General features: G+C 38.0%; 1 protein-coding gene and 1 long non-coding RNA gene across 7 annotated transcripts in view; one reads left to right on the top strand and one right to left on the bottom strand.

Annotated features, from left to right (window-relative positions):
* TANK (TRAF family member associated NFKB activator) overlaps positions 1–18,288 on the bottom strand; it is a 91,794-nt gene extending 73,506 nt beyond the window's left edge. For 5 of the 6 annotated variants that reach the window (XM_007494254.3, XM_056793950.1, XM_007494255.3 and 2 more), the window contains exons 1-2: positions 18,191–18,267; positions 14,961–15,083 (exon numbers count right to left, since the gene is read on the bottom strand). In XM_007494254.3, coding sequence (XP_007494316.1) covers positions 14,961–14,966 — 6 coding nt within the window. In that variant the 5' untranslated portion in view covers positions 14,967–15,083; positions 18,191–18,267. Of the gene's footprint in view, positions 1–14,960; positions 15,084–18,190 lie in introns of all 6 variants that reach the window. The other variant, XM_007494256.3, reaches the window with a different exon arrangement.
* A 3-nt stretch (positions 18,289–18,291) lies between these two features.
* Positions 18,292–19,767, top strand: part of LOC103100719 (uncharacterized) — a 37,145-nt gene continuing 35,669 nt past the window's right edge. The window contains exons 1-2 of the long non-coding RNA XR_008911219.1: positions 18,292–18,436; positions 19,248–19,375. This is a non-coding gene — a long non-coding RNA (uncharacterized LOC103100719). The remainder of the gene's footprint in view (positions 18,437–19,247; positions 19,376–19,767) is intronic.

Below are 19,767 nucleotides of genomic sequence, written 5' to 3'. Positions count from 1 at the left end.
TTTAGTTATATTGGTACTGTTTGTACAAAAACTTTTTAATTTGATGTAATCAAAATTATTTATTTTACATTTTGTGATTCTTTCTATGTCTTGCTTGGTTTTAAAATCTTTCCCTTCCCAAAGGTCTGACATGTATACTATTCTGTGTTCACCTAATTTACTTATAGTTTCCTTCTTTATATTCAGGTCATTCACCCATTTTGAATTTATCTTGGTGTAGGGTGTGAGGTGTTGATCCAAACCTAATCTCTCCCACACTGTCTTCCAGTTTTCCCAGCAGTTTTTATCGAATAGTGGATTTTTGTCCCCAAAGCTGGGATCTTTGGGTTTATCATATACTGTCTTGCTGAGGTCACTTGCCCCAAGTCTATTCCACTGATCCTCCTTTCTGTCTCTTAGCCAGTACCAAATTGTTTTGATGACTGCTGCTTTATAATATAGTTTGAGATCTGGGACTGCAAGGCCACCTTCCTTTGTATTTTTTTTTCATTATTTCCCTGGATATCCTTGATCCTTTGTTATTCCAAATGAACTTTGTTATGTTTTTTTCTAAATCAGTAAAGAAATTTTTTGGAAGTTCAATGGGTATGGCACTAAATAGATAGATAAGTTTGGGTAGGATGGTCATTTTTACTACATTGGCTTGTCCTACCCATGAGCAGTTAATGTTTTTCCAATTGCTCAAGTCTAGTTTTAGTTGTGTGGAGAGTGTTTTGTAGTTGTGTTCATATAGTTCCTGTGTTTGTCTCAGCAGATAGATTCCTAGGTATTTTATTTTGTCTAAGGTGATTTTGAATGGGATTTCTCTTTCTAGTTTTTGCTGCTGAACTATGTTGGAGATGTATAGAAATGCTGATGACTTATGCGGGTTTATTTTGTACCCTGCAACTTTGCTAAAGTTGTTGATTATTTCAATTAGCTTTTTGGTTGAATCTCTAGGATTCTTTAAGTAGACCATCATGTCATCTGCAAAGAGCAATAGCTTAGTCTCCTCCTTGCCTATTTTGATGCCTTCAATTTCTTTTTCTTCTCTAATTGCTACTGCTAGTGTTTCTAGTACAATGTCAAATAATAGAGGTGATAATGGGCATCCTTGTTTCACTCCTGATCTTATTGGGAATGCATTTAATTTATCCCCAATGCAGATGATATTAGCTGATGGTTTTAGATATATACTGTTTATTATTTTTAGGAGAGACCCTCCTATTCCTATGCTTTCTAGTATTTTCAATAGGAATGGGTGTTGTATTTTATCAAAGGCTTTTTCTGTGTCTATTGAAATAATCATGTGATTTTTGTTGGTTTGCTTGTTGATATGGTCGATTATGTGGATGGTTTTCCTAATATTGAGTCAGCCCTGCATCCCTGGTATAAATCCTACTTGATCATGGTAAATGACTTTTCTGATCACTTGCTGGAGTTTTTTTGCTAGTATCCCATTTAAGATTTTTGCATCTATATTCATTAGGGAGATTGGTCTATAATTTTCTTTCTCTGTTTTTGATCTGCCTAGGTTTTGGAATCAGTACCATGTTTGTGTCATAAAAGGAGTGTGGTAGAACTCCCTCTTTGCTTATTATATCAAATAGTTTGTATAGTATTGGGATTAGCTGTTCTTTGAATGTTTGATAGAATTCACTTGTGAATCCATCAGGTTCTGGGTATTTTTTCTTAGGGAGTTCTTTTATGGCCTGTTGGATATCTTTTTCTGATATGGGATTATTTAAGAATTCTATTTCTTCTTCTGTTAGTCTAGGCAATTTATATTTTTGTAAATATTCATCCATATCACTTAGGTTGGTATATTTATTGCCATATAGTTGGGTAAAGTAGTTTTGAATGATTGCCTTAATTTCCTCTTCATTGGAGGTGAGATCCCCCTTTCCATCCTTGATGCTGTTAATTTGCCTTTCTTCTTTCCTTTTTTTAATTAGATTAACCAGTACTTTTTCTATTTTGTCTGTTTTTTTCAAAGTACCAGCTTCTAGTCTGGTTTATTAGCTCAATAGTTCTGTCACTTTCTATTTTATTAATTTCTCCCTTAATTTTTAGGATGTCTAGTTTGGTTTTCTTCTGGGGGTTTTTAATTTGTTAGCTTTCAAGTTTTCTGATTTGCATTTCCAATTCATTGATCTCTGTCCTTCCTAATTTGTTAATATATGCACTCAAGGATATGAATTTTCCTCTGAGTACTGCTTTGGCTGCATCCCATAAGGTTTGAAAGGATGTCTCACCATTGCCATTTTCCTCAATGAAATTATTGTTTCTATGATTTGTTCTCTAACTAACCAATTTTGGAGTATCATATTATTTAATTTCCAATTAATTTTTGATTTGGTTCTCCATATACACTTACTGATCATTATTTTTATTGCCTTATGATCTGAAAAGGTTGCATTTATTATTTCTGCTTTTCTGCATTTGTATGCCATGTTTCTGTGACCTAGTGTATGGTCTATCTTTGTGAATGTGCCATGTGGTGCTGAGGTATATTCCTTTTGGTCCCTATTTATTTTTCTCCATATAGCTATTAACTCTAATTTTTCTAAGATTTCATTCACATCTTTTACCTCTTTCTTATTTATTTTTTGGTTTGATTTATCTCAATTTGATAGTGGTTGGTTCAAGTCTCCCACTAATATGGTTTTACTGTCTATTTCCTCCTTCAATTCTCCTAGTTTCTCCTTTAGAAATTTGGGTGCTATAGTATTTGGTGCATACATGTTGATTAGAGATAATTCCTCATTGTCTATAATCCCTTTTAACAGAATATATTTACCTTCCCTATCCCTTTTGATCTGGTCTATTTTTGCTTTGGCTTTGTCAGATATGATTGCAACTCCTGCCTTCTTTCTATCAGCTGAGGCCCAGAAGGTCTTACTCCATCCTTTAATTCTAACCTTGTAAGTATCAACCCACCTCATATGTGTTTCTTGAAGACAACATATGGTAGGGTTTTGGGTTCTAATCCAATCTGCTATTTGTCTACGTTTTATGGGTGAGTTCCTCCCATTCACATTCAAAGTTATGATTGTGACTTGTGAATTCCCTGGCATTTTGATATCCTCACCTAATTCTGATCTTTCTTCTTTAGCTATAACCTTTTAAATCAATGATTTACTTTAGATCAATCCCCCTAGTCCTCTCCCTTGATATGCTTCCCTTTCTGGCCCCTCCCTTTTTTTGTTCCTTCCCCTCCCCCATCTTCTCCCCTCCCTTTTTATACTCCCTCCTCCCTCTTCCTCCTTAATTTCCCCTTCTCTCTTGCCCTGTTGGGTAAGATAGAATTCAGGATCCCAATGGATCTAGATGTTCTTCCCTTGCAGAGTTGATTTCACTGAGAGTAAGGTTTAAGTAATACCACTTCGTGCTCTCTTCCTCTCCTTCTCATTTGAGAATTCTTCCCCTCTCCTTCCCATGTGTATCTTTGTGTGGGAAAGATTACTCTATTTAGTTCCCCCCCCCTATTTCTTGAAGTAAATCTTAGTATCCTCAATGATTCCCCCCTCCCTTTTTCTTTCTTCCCCCCCTTTCACCAAATTGTCTTGATGTCCCAATCTTTCCCTGTTACTTCTAACTACTCTTATGATGCATTCAGTTTTTGAGAGTTATACATTACATTTTCCCCACATATTAATATATATAATTTGATATAAATGTAGTCCTTATAGAAGAGAGTTTGACTTAAAGAAAAAGATAAGATTTTTTCTCCTTTTCCCTTTCTTTCATATTTACCTTTTCATGTTTCTCTTGCTCTCTGTGATTGGATGTCGAGTTTTCCACTAAGTTTTGGTCTTTTCTCAGTAAATACCTGGAATTCTTCTATTTTTTTGAATGCCCATACTTTCCCCTGGAAGTATATAGTCAGTTTTGATGGGTAGTTGATTCTTGGTTGGAGACCCAGCTCTCGTCTTTCTAAATATTGTGTTCCATGCTTTGTGATCTCTTAGCGTGTTTGCTGCTAAGTCGTGTGTGATTCTTATGGGGTCCCCTCTATATCTGAAGCTCCTCTTCTTGGCTTCTTGTACGATTTTCTCCTTAGCTTGGGAGCTCTTGAATTTGGTGATTACATACCTGGGGTTGTCTTTTGGGGATTTAGTATAGAGGGTGTTCTATGAACCCTTTCTATTTCTATTTTGCCCCCTTGCTCAAGAACATTGGGGCAATTCTCTTCTATAATTTCCTGTAGTATAGCATCAAAGTTTTTGTTTATCTCTGGTTTTTCGGGCAGACCAATAATTCTGAGGTTGTCTCTTCTTCCTCTGTTTTCCAAGTCTGTGACCTTTTCAGTGAGATATTTCATGTTTTCTTCTAATTCATTAATTTTTTGGCTTTGCTTTATTGATTCTTGCTGTTTTGTAATCTCGCTGTCTTCCATTTGCTTAATTCTGGTCGTTAGGGACTGGTTTTGCTTTTCAGCTTTTTCTGCCCTTCTATTAGATGCTTCCAGCTCTTTCTCCAATTATGAAGTCTTGTCTATCAGACTGCTGATCTCTTTCTCCCATTTTTCTTTCCATAAGGTTTCCATCTTTTGGGCATGCTCACTGTCTTCCAGTTGCTTAATTCTGGTCGTTAGGGACTGGTTTTGCCTTTCAGCTTTGTCTGCCCTGTCTGTCTAAGGTTGTCTCTCCTTCCTCTGTTTTCTTGGTCTGTCACCTTGTCAATGAGATATTTTGTTTTCTTCTAATTCATTAATTTTTTGGCTTTGCTTTATTAATTCTTGCTGTTTTGCAAGATCGTTGTCTTCCAGTTGTTTAATTCTGGTCTTTAGGGACTGGTTTTGCTTTTCAGCTTGGTCTGCTCTTCTGTTAGATGCTTCCAGCTCTTTCTCCAATTGTGAGGTCTTGTCTATCTGGCTGCTGACCTCTTTCTGGGGTTTTCCCCATTTTTCTTGCCAGAAGGTTTCCATATTTTGGATAAGCTCCAATTTGAGTTCTTCCAGAGCTTGTGGATAATTTCCATTTTGGGGGGCATGTTTTGATTTTGTTTGAGTTTCATCCTCTTTCTCTTCTTTTCCTTGTGTATTCCCGCCATAAAAGTTTTCAATAGTCACTTTTTTCCCTTTCTTCTTGGAGGCTTGATTTTGAGCCTTGTGAACCATTACTTCAGTGGTTTTTTTTCCTCTTTCCTTTTTGGTCCGAGGTCTGGGTGATATGGGCAGGTTTTCTGTGGATTTAGGTTGCCTCAGACTAGTTCTTCCCAGCCTTTGTGGTTTGTTAGCGTGCCCGCCCCCGTGCTCTGTGGTCTCTTCTCACCAGTGCGCAGGAATTTCCTGTAAAACCACTCTGAGAGGTGGATCTCTGGTATTCCCTGTCAGTTTCCAGGGAGCCTGGAGTGTTCTCCCCTCACTACAGCGAGGGGCGACGCTTCAGCCTTAGGCAGTTTTTACAGATTCTTGAGACTCCATACTGTTTGCAGTTTGCAGGGGTCCCACAGTCTGCGAGTTCTGCAGGATGCAGGGTTCTCCCATGAAACCGCCCTGGGAGGTCATTCCCTAGCAGTCTTTAGATCCCAAGGACCCTGGTGTGCCCCCCAGACAGAGACGTTCCTCACTCACTCACTGTCCCAGTGAGCACTCTGATCCCCTACTCTGGTTCCGTGGGGGAGGGGGGGAGGAAGGGTGGCTCAGTTCATGTTTTTGTGCAAGCTTTTCCTGCTTCTTATAGTGTGGCAATGTTCAAACCCCATGTACCTTCATTTCTGTAGGGTACTGGAGAGTCCCTCCGTTCTTCCAAAGATGATTTTTATGCTCTTTTGAGGTAGTCTATTTCGTTTGGTGCTGGGGAGAGGAAGCAATTCACGTCTAGATTGCAGCCATGTTTACCCGGAAGTCTCTACTTTTCTTTCAACCAAACTCTACTCTTTATCCACAGGAGGTAATCCAGACCTCCAATCCTTCAACTTCTCAGTTCAGGCCATCACCCTTGCACAGCTACTCTTTTTTCTTTTCCCCATGCTGACTCCTTGATAAAACTAGTTCAACTCTATACTATCTTTTTTTCTTGATTTCCCCCCAGTTTTAAATCCCTCACAATTTCTGTCACTTTTGCTAGCAAGAAGGTGGAGAAAATCATGCAACCATTCTAATTGGACTTACTACAAATTTATGTTGCACAACCTCAACTGGGCCCTCATTGCTGCTAGGCAATCCCTCTCTACTTCCCTTATCAACTGTATCCCACTCTTCACAGTGGCTCTTCTAAACCTTTTTGTCCCTCTTAAACCCTCCAATGGTTCCCCCTCCTTTTCTTCAGAGCAAATTTTGGAAGCCTCCAAGAACACCTTGAGGTTCACCACTGTGATCACATGCCTTAGCCTTTATAGAATAATGCCATATGGTGCAAAGGGGCACAGTTACAAATTAGGCTCTATCATCGCTCTAATATAACATGCATTTTGTCACGCGAAAAAATATATTATATACTAATAAGTCACATACCCAAATAAACAGGTGATAAACCATATGTTTTCATCTGCGTTTCTAGTCCAACAGTTCTTTCTCTAGAAGTGAATAGCATTCTTTTTCATAAGTCACTCAGAATTGTCGTAGATCATTTTTTGTATTGCAAAGTCTATCACATTTTTTATTGTCCCACAATATTTCAGTTACTGTATATAATGTTCTCCTGATTCCACTTATTGACCTCTGCATCAGTTCACATAGGTCCTCAATTCTTTCTGAAATCATCCCGTTCATCATTACTTATAGCACAATAGTATTCCATCACCATCATATACCACAATTTGTTCAGTCATTCCCCAATTGAAGGACATCCCTTTAATTTCCAATTCAAATAAAAAATTTTAACACATTTCTCTAAAAAATATCTAATTTCCAAGTCTTGAAAACCAATTCAAATTTATGATAGCTAATAGCCATTTCCTAATTGATAAATGGTCCAAGGAGATGAACAGATAATTTTTTAAAGGAAGATGATGATTTATTTTAAAAACATGGTCACCATGGGAATTTGTTTTGATTATAAACATTTCTTTTTTCCCCCAGGGGAGGGGGAAGGAGAAAAAATATTTTTTTTGTTATTTGAAGAGAATTTTCTTTTACTTACTTTACTTATTGTAAAATGCTTTTGGCATTTGTCACTCAGTTGGGATGCTATGGCTCCAGAGAGGATTTTTAACCTCAGCTGGAAAATCCATAGCTAATGCTGAAATTATTAATGAAGTACTTTCTGCTCTTCAGCTGCCTGAAGCCCTAGCTGTAGTTCATTGCTCAGCCCATACAGGTGGAACCGACCCTGTCTCTAGGGGAAATGACCGAGCAGATGCTGCTGCAAAGCTAGCAGCCATAGAAGGGCCTGAATTACTTCTAACATTAACAACTACTGATGACTCAAATTTATCACTTTCCTATAATGAGAAGGAAGTGGAAAAATGGAAACAGAAATTCAAAGCAAAACAGATCAATAGAGTCTGGGTGTCATCTGAAGGAAAACCCCTGCTCCCTAGAAGTTTCTATCACCAAATTTGCCAATCTGTTCATAATAATGGCCACTTTGGTACCCAGGGCATCATGGACTCTGTTAAGAGAGTATGGATAGCCCCTGGTATAACTACCATAGCCTCTAAAGTGTGTTCATCCTGCCCTACCTGCCAGGCATATAACCAACATGCCTTTCGTGGCAAAGCCTTTGGTGGGCATCCTCTGGCTTATACACCTTTTGAGCACCTGCAGATAGATTTCATAACGATGCCAAAGGCTGGACAATATAAATTTTGTTTGGTCATAGTAGACCAACTGACCAGATGGCCGGAAGCATTTCCTACAGCTCAAGCCACAGCAGCTTTTGTTGCTAAGGTGCTTTTAAAAGAAATTATTCCTCGCTTTGGCCTACCAGCACGTATTAACTCTGATAGGGGGAGTCATTTTACTGATTCTGTTCTAAACCAGATATATTTTTGCTTGGGGATAACTCCCAAATTCCATGTTCCATATCATCCCCAGAGTTCAGGCCAAGTTGAGAGGATGAACAAAGAACTTAAAACTATGATTGGCAAATTATGCACTGAGACCCATTTAAAATGGCCTGAAATTCTCCCTCTGGCTCCATTTTATCTTAGAAGCAGGCCTAGAGGAGACTTACATATTTCACCATTCGAGATGCTTTTTGGACATCCGCCTATACAGGCTAAGCCTTTCTCCCTGGCTTATACATTGCTATTAGGGGGAGATACTACTATTGCTTCCTATATACAGGAATTACAGCACAAACTGCGTGAGCTACATGAATCCGGAGCTGCAGTACAAGCCGGACCACTAGACTTCTCACTTCACGACCTGAACCCAGGAGACAATGTGTATATAAAGAACTTCCAGCGTACAGGAGCAACCCAGCCTTCCTGGGAAGGACCATTCCAAATATTGTTAACTACTCCAACATCTATAAAGGTTGGAGAAAAGGACTCTTGGATTCACTGCTCACACGTAAAAAGAGCATCTTCTGTTGAGACTGATTGACTGTATCCTATACATGCATTGGAGATAAGTACCCATTGACAAGTGGGACTGTTTTATTCTGCTTTTGACACATTGAATTCCTAAATTTAATTTTTTTCTTTTTTCCTTTTTTCTCTTTTCCTTATTTTATTATTAACCTTTTTTACAATATTTTATTTTTTCCCTTTTTCTCACTTCTATGTACTTAAGGTACATATAATCAATATTAATTTTATTCTACAATATTAGTTTAAATATATATACTTCTTATTGTTATTAACATGCACCCAAACAGCTTTAGACTATGGGAACCTGCCATTTATTGATAATTGTTGTGGGACTGATTAATGTTTGTGTCTGATTCTAGGAACGGGATCAAAAAAGGAGCACAGAGATAACCTGGATAATGCCAAAAGAGCTCACAGGTCTAAAAATCAAAGACCAATCCAGGTAGGATTAATGCATTTCTAAGCCAATACTAAGGACTTGAACCTAGTGTGAGACTCGGGGTTGCGACACTTGACAGACATTAAGATGTAGGCCTTCCTTGTATCCACACTCTTCGTTTAAATACCTACAGACAAGTACCAAAGGTTGGCTACCATCCTGGCTCCCTCCATCCCCGAGAACGAAGGTAAAATCAGACGAGGGAATGACACTTCCCTAGATATAAAATAAAAATCTGGTCCTCTTTTTTCTCTCCTATAGTATGGCAACTTCCTGTAGCCTTGGCTGCAAATGGGGAAGTAAAATATGCTGCATTCTGTCCTACAGACTTGTGGGATTAGAAATTACTTAACTGGACCCTAATACAGGGGCCTGTGGAAAAAAAAAATTTATTCTTGCTTTCTCAAATTTTGTATACATAGATTTTTTTGATTTTTTGATATTGATTTTGAATTCTTTAATATAAATATATGCATATATAAAGGGTCTATATTTCCCCCTTTTTTTCTTTTGATTTTGTTTTTTATTTTATTTTCATTTTGTTTTGTTTTTCTTTTGGATTAACTCACACACACCCACAACTAAAACTTGAATCCTCAGCTGGAATCAGTGTTTTTTCAACACTTTCTTCAGGGGGGATTGTATTTCATCAAATCCAAGATTTAAATTTTGTTCAAGATAAATCTTCAGAGAAGAAGCTTGCTAACTAACTGAATCCAGAGAATGAACTGTTTGCAGAAAGATATCTAAACCTTTTTACTACAGGAAGATCCAGAATGAACCTTGGGGTGTGGTTGATTGAACATTTTTTGAATGTACACTCTTATGCCAAAGGGGACTGCCCCCTAATTGGCTTTTGTCAATGCGCCCAGCAAAACATTGGTTTGCTGTCTTTCTCTCTCCTCTATTTCCCCATATTTACAACTATTATAATTTTCCTCTTAGTGGGTAAAAATTTTTGTATACACTTACAGTTAGAAATTTTGGGGGTGCAGTATGCTTATGTTTAGTGATCAATTGGGGAGACTAGTCCCCCAATCATCATGGGGGGATTGTGAATTTTAAAAGTCTCCATCTTGGTATAGCACCCAAAAATTATGCACACCCACACTACACGGGCATGTGCTAGTCAATGACAAATCAGAAATAACTAACTGCCCACCTGGGCTGTCCTAAGCCAAGCTAGAGCCAACCATTGGCACTTGTGAGACACAGGAAGTGAGGTAGGGAACAGCCTCTGGAATTTGCTCTCTTCCTGTGGAGAGAGCTAGATGGGAGTTCGTGTTAGAAACTTGGACAGGGAGGACGCCCGCAGACAGCTTTCCTTCAGATCGGTCACGTGAGTTAAGGACTGATTCTTTCCACCTTGGCCCTTTGGGCCTAAAACTCCCTCTGCCTTGGTCAGAGGTTGAGTAGCCCCTTTCCCTTTTCTCTTCTCTCCTTCTCTCCCTCTCCTTTTCCCTACTCCCATTGTGATTAAACCTTCAGAAACTCCATTCTGACTTGAAGGTAGGGTGCCCAAACTTGGGCAGGGGGTTGTTGATTCAAAGCCTGCCAAATTTGCTAGATGACTAGCAAATTCTTCAATTTCTCTAAACCTCCATTTCCTCATCTGTAAAATGAGATGAATAATTGTAGCACCTACTTTACAGGGTTACTGTGCATGTCAAATAAAATAATTTATGCAAAGTTTTACAAACCTCAAAGTATTATAATATATATCTACATGTAAAGTGGTGGTGATATGCTTTTTAGGGAGGAGTGGAGTCATTTTTAAGAGTTCTGATCATCTTCTAGTTTTCAGAATTTAAAAAATTTTACTGATACTTTTTGAATTTTACACCACTCATTTCCTGACATATCTCTCCTCATACTGACATTGCAACTGACTGCAAAGGCAACAGACTGCACCTGTGTTCCTCTATCTCTTTACTAAGAGAACTTATTTCATTGTCTGTCCTTAAGTGTTCTATGACATAATCAACTCTAAAATGACAGCCAGTACTTCACTTTTAGGATGGTAGTGGAGGAAGGGAACAAACATTTATTAAGTGCCTATTTTGTGCCAGACACTTTGCTAAGCACTCTACAAATATTATCTCATTTAAGCCTCACAACAATCCTGCCTAGTAGGTTGTATTATCATCCTCATTTTATAGATGAAGAAATTGAAGCTGTTGACTGGGAAAAAACCACAGAACTATTAAATAGTCAGAAAAACCACTCTTTAATTAAAGAAAGGGGTACAGTGCTGAGTTAGGCCTCCCCGTAGAGGTGCACGCACAACATACCTCCACAGAGTTCCAGGATTGAACTCTGGTTGCTCTGATAACTGACCCCTGGGAACGCCAACCACAACAGATTGGACAATTCCAAAGAGCTATTAAAGTTGGGAAGCTTAAATACTTTTCTTGGGGAACATGGGGACTGAGGTTGAGAGGGATAGTAGTTGGACTTTACAATAGTAACAAAGGAAAAGTTCCAGACAGGAATTTCAGTGAGACTCAAAAGGCAAAGACCCAGCCAAAGGCTGGGCCACTTAGGTAAAGGACTTTGGCCTAAGGGGAGAAACCACTAGGACAAAAGAGATACTTAACACTTGATTAGCCATCCCCACTTAAACTCCTTTAAGGTCTACAGTTAGTAGCAGACTAGTGAAGTTGAAGTTGGACTTTCCCTGGGTCAAACTTGCAGTCTCCACTTTTAAGCTAAGTAAACTGGGGGGTTATTAAATCTTTCTAGACTACAAGTTTGGGGGCTTCTAGATTCCACATTGACAAAGCAAAGATTAAATGATTTGCCCAAGGTGGCAAAAGCCAATGTCTAAGGTCACAATTGAATTCAGGTCTCCCTTACTCTTAAGTTTTATCCACTGCTTCACCTAGCTGCCTCTTCAGCTTGAATGAAGGAACAGAGATCTATAGTCCCTGAATTCCTATTAAAAACAGATTAAAGAAATCTATTAAAGCAAAGCATTCAATAATCATGAAAAAGTGTTCTAAGTCCCTCTTGATTAGAGAAATGCAAATTAAAACAACTCTGAAGTACCACCTCATACCTAGAAGGGTAACTAATATGACAGTAAAGGAAAATGATAAATGATGGAGGAGATCTGGCAAAATTGGTACACTAGTGCATTGCGGGTGGAGTTACAAACTGGTCCAACCATTCTGGAGGGTAGTTTGGAATTATGCCCAAAAGGGCTATAAATAATGCCCTTTGATCTAGTAATACCACTGCTAGGTCTGTATCCCAAAGAGATTTTTAAAAATGGGAAAGGACTTGTTGAAACAAAAATATTTATAGATGTTCTTTTTGTGGTGGATATTTTTTGGCATCTGAGTTCAGGGTGGGTTGAGGACTGGAAGATGGGAAACCATTTAAGAGGTTATTCAATAACTGAAATCAGATGTAGATTAATAGTGAAAAGTTTATAATTGGGAATTTTTCTGATTGGAGTAAGTAGATTTTTAATATTTCCTTTTAGTGACAGCTTGGTTTACCTATGAAAATTATTTTAAGAAGAGAAAGGACTAAGCTATATTAGAGTGGAGTGCAAGTATTATTTTTCGGTAATTACTATGTAAAAAAATGTACCTTTTATTAATTTCTCCCAGGTATCTGTAAATAAGGAAAGAATATTATAATCTACATTATATATGCTCAAAATATATAGATATAGGTCATTCCCCACAGAGGAATCATGAATTTTTTTAACAAGTTCTAAATTATCTAAAATTAACATAATATTGTATGTTTTTAAGGTCAATGAAAGCTCATTTTAGTAGCTGCTTATTGTTTTGAGAAGAATCAGCATCTTGGCTTTTCTCTTATGTATTTGAAAACCAGACTAGTGGTCCAAGTAGAAAGGGGTTGCAGAAAACACCTGCTGTGTAGGTGGGGAGTCACTGTAAGCAGCAAGATCTAAATAACTGATGACAGTGTAGGGCCACATGAAGCTACTAATTCCACCTGCTCTCCTAAGAATCCTCTCCTCTTAAACATCACACCAAAGAATTTTGCCCAAAGCAGTTACTTTTTTCCCATTAAATATATTTGGAATTATATGCTGAAAATTACCAAACTTATGACCTTTGACCCAACTATATCACAGATGGATTCCTAAAGAACATCAAAGAAAAAAGGTCCTTTATATAAAAATAATTTATTTAATTTTAGTAGTTCTTTCTGTGGTGACAAAAAAAATCGTGGAGTTGCATGACAACTGACAAAATAAGTTGTGATTATATGAATATGATGTAACACTTTTATGCTGTAAAAAATGAGGAAGGATAATTTCAGAAAGATATGTAAAGAGTTCAATGAAGTGCTGCAGAATTAAGTGAGCAGAATCAGAAGATTATTTTATTTATTTGTTTATTATTATTATTTTTGGAAACCCTTACCTTCCACCTTGGTGTATTGGTTCCAAGACAGAAGAGTGGTAAGGGCTAGGCAATAGGGGTTACATGACTTGCCCAAGGTCACAGAGGTAGGAAGTTTCTGAGGTCAAATTTGAATGTAGGACTTCTTGTCTCTAGGCATGGCTCTCAGTCCACTGAGCAACCCAGCTGCCCCCCAGAAGATAATTTATACTGTAACTATGTTGGTAAACCTATAGCACACATGCCAGAGCATGCTGAAGGGGGGTGCTCCCTTTCCCCTCTCCCCCTTGCCTGGGGAAAATTCTCATATGACCTGTCCCTCTGCCCAGCAACCCAATGGGAGTGCTTCTTCCCCTCCCTTGACTGGGGTAAGGGTGGGACTCACACTTAGGCATGAGCATTACAGTTTGGGCAGTTAGTCTCTAAAAAGTTCGTCATCACTGTACTATAATAGCAATACTTTAAAAATGATTTATTTTGAGGTCTCTTATAAACTACTTAAGAATGAAATAAGAACTAGGAAAACAATTTATACAATAATAATGTAAAATTAAATAACTTTGAAAACAGCAAGAACAAGAGCAATACAATGGATATTCATGATTCCAGAGGGCCAATGATGAAATATATGCCATCTTTTATACAGATTTAGAATGTGGAATGAAACCTATGTGTCTTTGTATATAACCACTGTAGTAAGAATTTTTTTTTCTTTTTTCTTTTTAAGTGGGGTAGGAGTTTGGAGGGGGAAAAACAGATTTTTGTTAATATAGAAGGGGAGGGTGACAGAGATGTGAAATGTCAAATAAGGTTACAGTATCATTAGTTTTGCTTAACTGTCTTACTATGTTACAAGAGACTTCTCATGAAGTGAGCGTAATCTGTAAATGCATATAATACAAAAACAAAACATATCAATAAAGTTGGGGGGGGGGGGGGAAGGAAAGGTGTACAGTAGGGTTGCCAGGCTGAATCTGTGGAGATATCACTGAAGTCTCTGGCACAGTCAAATGGTTTAGCATTAGAAAATGAAATGATTTTATCTGTGGAAATGACATTAAAGAGGCATTATCATCTGCTTTGACACTGTACCCTAAGGATCATGGGACTTTTCCATCTGACATGCAGCTGAATCATCTATATATGTTATCTCCCCTATTAAATTATCAGTTTCTTGAGAGGAGGGCTTGTTTTACGTTTCTGTCTCCCCAGAACAATACTAAGTTTTGCACATAGTAATTGCTTAAAAAAATGATTTATTCATTCACAGTGCCAGACATAGTTAGGTGCTTAATAAATACCTGTTGACTTAAAACTACATTATGCTGTCCCCAAAACCTATTTCCCACTTCATAGAAGATCTCCCTAAATCAAATGGCTTCACCCCTTATCCTAGTGCCCACTGCTAGACAGGAAAAATGGTTACTACCTTTTATGGAACTAAGTATACAGAATCAAATGTAAGCCATCATCTCAACTTTTACCAAAAACACTTCCTTTATGAGAAGCAATTAATTTCAAATTTACCCTAGTTATAAAGTGAAAAACTGGATTTTTAAAACGAATACTCCAGACAACCACCTTCTATTCAAAAAGTTCTAGGCAAATAAAGGAGGGAGGATACTAAATTTAGTCAACAGAAACAACCAATCCAGGTAACAAAACCAACTCACTTTCATTTAGTGCTTTAACAAAAGACTTTCTTCACAATGGCCCTGTGAGGTGATATCTCAGTTTCCTCTCATCTGTAAAATAAATGACTTCTAAGACCCCTTCCAGCTCTGAGTCCTGCAAGTCTAAGTTAGGAAACAAAAGCAGAAATAAGTCATTCCCAATAAATCTACATGTCAGAATGGGAGCAAGTGAGAATTTTTAAATGTTAAGTTTAATTAATGAGTTTTCTACTCTGAATATCCATCTTTACATTTCATTGTGGTTAATGCATGTGATGAAAAGCAAAAAGCAAAATAAAAATAGGCTGCCAAGTGTTTCTTTTTTATAAGAGTATTGCCACAGTCATATCAGCAAAAGCATATGCATTATATTACTATACCATAAAGAAAACTGTCCAAATAGACTGCTAAGCCAACAGCCTGCTTCTTTTAGCTAATAATCATGTGAATAATGGCTCTTCACTTTCTGTAGTCAATACTTCCCTCTGATTTTATTATGATATGATACACTCTACAATTCATCTGAGATGTCAACTGTTGAATTACAGGTCTCATTTTCAAAGTGAGCAAATATTGTTGGATTAATCATTTGTGAAATTCAAAAAGAAGTTTCCTCACAAACTTTTCTTTTTCCCAGGATATATTTTCTAACGAGAGTTCCTTGAGGGCACGGGCTGTTTGTATTCCTAGCTCTCACCACAGTGTCTGGCTCTTTGCCTGATGAAATCATTAAGCAAAGATCCTAATAAGCTTCAACTCTGGGCTGGGAGGAGGGGATGTGGAGAAAAAAAGTAAGTAGTCCCTGCCCTTAAGGAGCTTTCATTCTCTTGAGTGAAGAAAAATTGCCTTAGTCAATTATTTCTTTTCTTCAACTTCCAGGCCTACTTTGATGTTTCAGAAAGTCATGTGTGCCATGGCAGATGTAAGATAATGCATTGCCTTAATAGGGTTTTCTCTACCACACATTTTGAAAATCTACTATGGTAATTTACTGCTACGATGGAAAGCCTTAGCAATGATCTCTGTTATAAAATTTCCCATGTAATATTATGAAACAAGTGACAGAAGAATGAAACTGATGCTTTTACTGGGAGTTTCATTCTTGGTTTCTTTTGGGTCATACTCTAGAGGAACTATTCTTGGCAGAAGCAATAACTTTAAAATGTTGCTAGAGAAGAAAAGAAAGCTATTTAGCCAAAAATGATCTCCTCTCTTAATATATTCAAGTCCTTCCCTTCCATGCTCAAGAAGATTGAAAATGACCCAGACCCCTCACATTTTTCTTCCTCTTAGTGCCATTACTGCTGCACCATGGGAATCACCTCCTCATTAATTTGGATTTACTCAAGAAAACTTGTCATTTTATAAATTATGCTCATTTTTGATGAATAATTTTGCTGCATTTTAAAGAGAATTCTTTCTTGGTTTTCCCCCTTGAAATCTCTGATCTGTGCTAAGAAGGAAAACCATCTTATTCTACCTCATTGTAAATTTTGTTTGGCACTTATTACATCTCCTTCCTCACATGTGACATGCTGTCAAAAGCTTCTATAAGATAAAGGAACTTTCAAGTAGCAATGTTTTTGTATTTTGGTAATTAAAATGCGACATTATGGGAGCAGTTAATTTTTCTTCAGCTTAATTATGTTCACAGATTTCTTTAACCTTTGATTAATACTGCTTTTACTCTGTTAAACTCTAGGCTAATGGGGAATTTTACAGGCCAAGCTGCCCAATATTATGGAACAGTTAACGCAAATGTATCAGGATTCTAGTAGGTTTCCTTTCAAAACTTGTCACTGATTCAACTGATCCAAACTTTCCCAAGTTTTCTCATTACTATATAAGTTCTGGTAACACTTCACAAGACCTGTGTAAAGTTAACATAGTTGCAAATATATTCACAATATTTTAATGCCTGTTAAGATTCAGAGTATATTAATTGAAAAATGTTAGCAAGGTGTAGCGAAGCAAGGAATTTGTGCCCAAGTCTCATCTTTGACAAATATTGGCTCTGTGATCATCTGTCACTTAACTTCTCCCATGCTCTAGACCAGTGGATTCAAACTGAAAAAAATAGGGGTCACTAATCCAGGGCATAAGGATCCCCCCCTGGGCTATGTATATTGATTTAAAAAACCATAATAGCATTATCTATGCTCTATTGTGTTATTTATTTGGTTAAATATTTCCCAGTTACATTTAATAAAGTTCCTACAGCACAAGGGAAGGTGGGGGGGCCAAGTGTTTGACACCTTTGCTTCTGGCACTTCTCTAGGCTGTCTAAAAGGTGCCAACCCTTCATCGTTGCAGAAAGTTCCTTGGAGGAGTAGTTTCCTACATCAGCAAAATCACAGATCTCTCTCCAATTGCTACTTGTGTACCAAAACACACAGAAAAACTTGTGTACTGATATTTAAAATCCTCTGTAACAATGATTTAACAAATGTAAAATCATATTTAATATTAAAGGAGTTGGGGATAAGTATTTATACAGTGACTACTATGCATTAGGTACTTTTTACAAATACTATCCCATCTAATTCTTACAACAATCCTATGAGATAGGTAGGCACTGTTGAATGAAAACAGACACCAAGAAACCACATCCCTATTTCAACTGACAAACAATACTTTGCTTTTCTTATGCCTCCATCGTCAAACACCTCCACAGCCAAGGGAAGTGACCTTATTGCTTACCATCAGTCATCGTTATGCCCATTGACTAGGTGGAGAAACTAACAAGAGAGTGACCTGCTTAAAGCTTCATTGAAAACCGCCTTCTCTCCTGCTTGTGTGTGTGAGAAACAGGGTCTCTGTGAGATAACGTGTGGGGGACTGCGTCAAGGATAATATGTGTGAGAGTATATGAGTATTTGTATGAGAGTTTATGAGAGTGAGAGAGTATAAGAACTGTGCGAGTGTGATAAAGTATTGTGAAAGAAGTGAATGAGTGTAAGGAATAGTGTGAGTGTGTTTCAGAGTGTCTGAAGAAGTGAGCACTAGCTCCTGAAGCTCGGGTGGTGCTTCGCTCTGCTCCTCCCCGCGGGGGCAGGGGCTACAGTCTAGACTTCGGGATCAACTCTCGGCTTCTTAAGGCCCCCGGCGCAGCAGCCCTGGCCCGCCCCGCCTCCCATGAGCTCAGACACCCCCCTCCCCAGCAACTCCACGGCCCGGACGGATTTGGCCGGACCCCGGACGCCAGCTGTGGGAGGAAGCAGGTTACTTACATTTCAGGAATTCAGAGCCCCTACTTTGTCAACTTAGAAGTACTCAAAGCTAGACTTTAACCGGAAGTTCCTTTCACTTCCAGGTCAGAGGGCAGCGCCTGAGAAGGGAAACATTAACCCTTTATTAGCACTTTACTTTCCATCGGTAGCCAACGAAAATGACGGCTGCTCCGGCCCCTGCTGGACCACAACCAGCGCAAACCTAAAGGTTCCTAAGGCCATAGATGTAGGACCAGAGGGACTTTGGTGAGGCCTAGCCCTTCGTTTTATAGATAAAGAAACTGAGGCCCTGTAAGATTCCCTACCCTGTGATTTGCCCTAAGTCACACAGCAAGTTGTAAATGGCAGCGCCAGCATTCAAACTGGGTGCCTTAGACATGCTTCGAAGTCTTTGTAGATTCGTTTAAAAATATCCCAGGTTAAGGCATTTTGACATTAGTTGGTTATCTTATTAATTTTATAGCTTAATACAAATAATAGACAGCCAAGCCCTTCATGACTGTGGCCAGATGGATTTTCATAAGCCGAATGTCCCTTACTCTGTGAAGTTGGCCTATAAGCTTTCCTCATCTCAGAAATGTGGATAAGAATATCTGTACTACTCATCTCACAAGGTGAGGAGAATGATCAAATGAGCAAATATATGAAAAACATTGTAAGCCACAAAGCATCAAACAAAGGTGAATTTTTTAAAATTACAGAGTTATGGGCTGAAGAGGATAACACTCCCTTAGGTCTTGTGCCTAACTCCAGGCTCTTTGAGCAACCGATATTGTACTCTATCCAGGTTGTTTCCAACAAGGCCTTTCCTAACCCTGTCCTGGATTTGCTTCAAGAAAGCAGAAAAATTCCTGGGTCATCTAGTGTTACAAAGGGCAACTACTCTTTTCTGGGTCTTTGTTGGTATGAGCTAATCTTATTAGACATATACCTCAAGCAGAAGTTGCTTACTGGAGAAGAGACCATTCTGTGCCTTCAAAGAGATTATGGAGAGCTAGCTGATTTGCAAACAGAAATATCTATGACCTGAAAAATCTGCTCTTTTTTGCTTATCCAGATCCTGAAAAATTCCATCTTCTCCACAAAGTTTTGATCCATTCAGCTTCACCGCCTCCCACTCTCTTCTCCAAATTCCTATTCCATTTATCTTTTACCCCTCACGGATGACAGTTCTTTGTCTTATGTGTAAGTACTTTATCTTTAAATGAAATTGTTGGAAGAGTGAGGTGAAAAGGAGAAATTCTACATTTTTCCCCTAAATTACCCAGCATAGTGTCTTGTGTGATATCCTAATATACACATTTATTAACAGATATCAAATAATTGTTAAACTATCCTCTCATAATGGTTTTATTTATTAGCCTGAGCAATAGAGCAGAAGATCATACAGAAAAACACCAGGAGAATAGAATCATTTCACTGTAAATTTGGAGGACAGGGAACTATGATCAAGATTTTTACTTCTTAAAAATAAGCAATTAAGTACTAAGTATCATGAGATAGATAGATAGATAGATAGATAGATAGATAGATAGATAGATAGATAGATAGATAGATAAAGCATTCATTAAGCCCCT

The sequence above is a fragment of the Monodelphis domestica genome, chromosome 4 (genome assembly GCF_027887165.1).
Source record: "Monodelphis domestica isolate mMonDom1 chromosome 4, mMonDom1.pri, whole genome shotgun sequence".
Lineage (NCBI taxonomy): Eukaryota > Metazoa > Chordata > Mammalia > Didelphimorphia > Didelphidae > Monodelphis > Monodelphis domestica.
The sequence above is the reverse complement of the archived record's forward strand: the minus strand, read 5'-3'. Positions and strand labels throughout refer to the sequence as shown.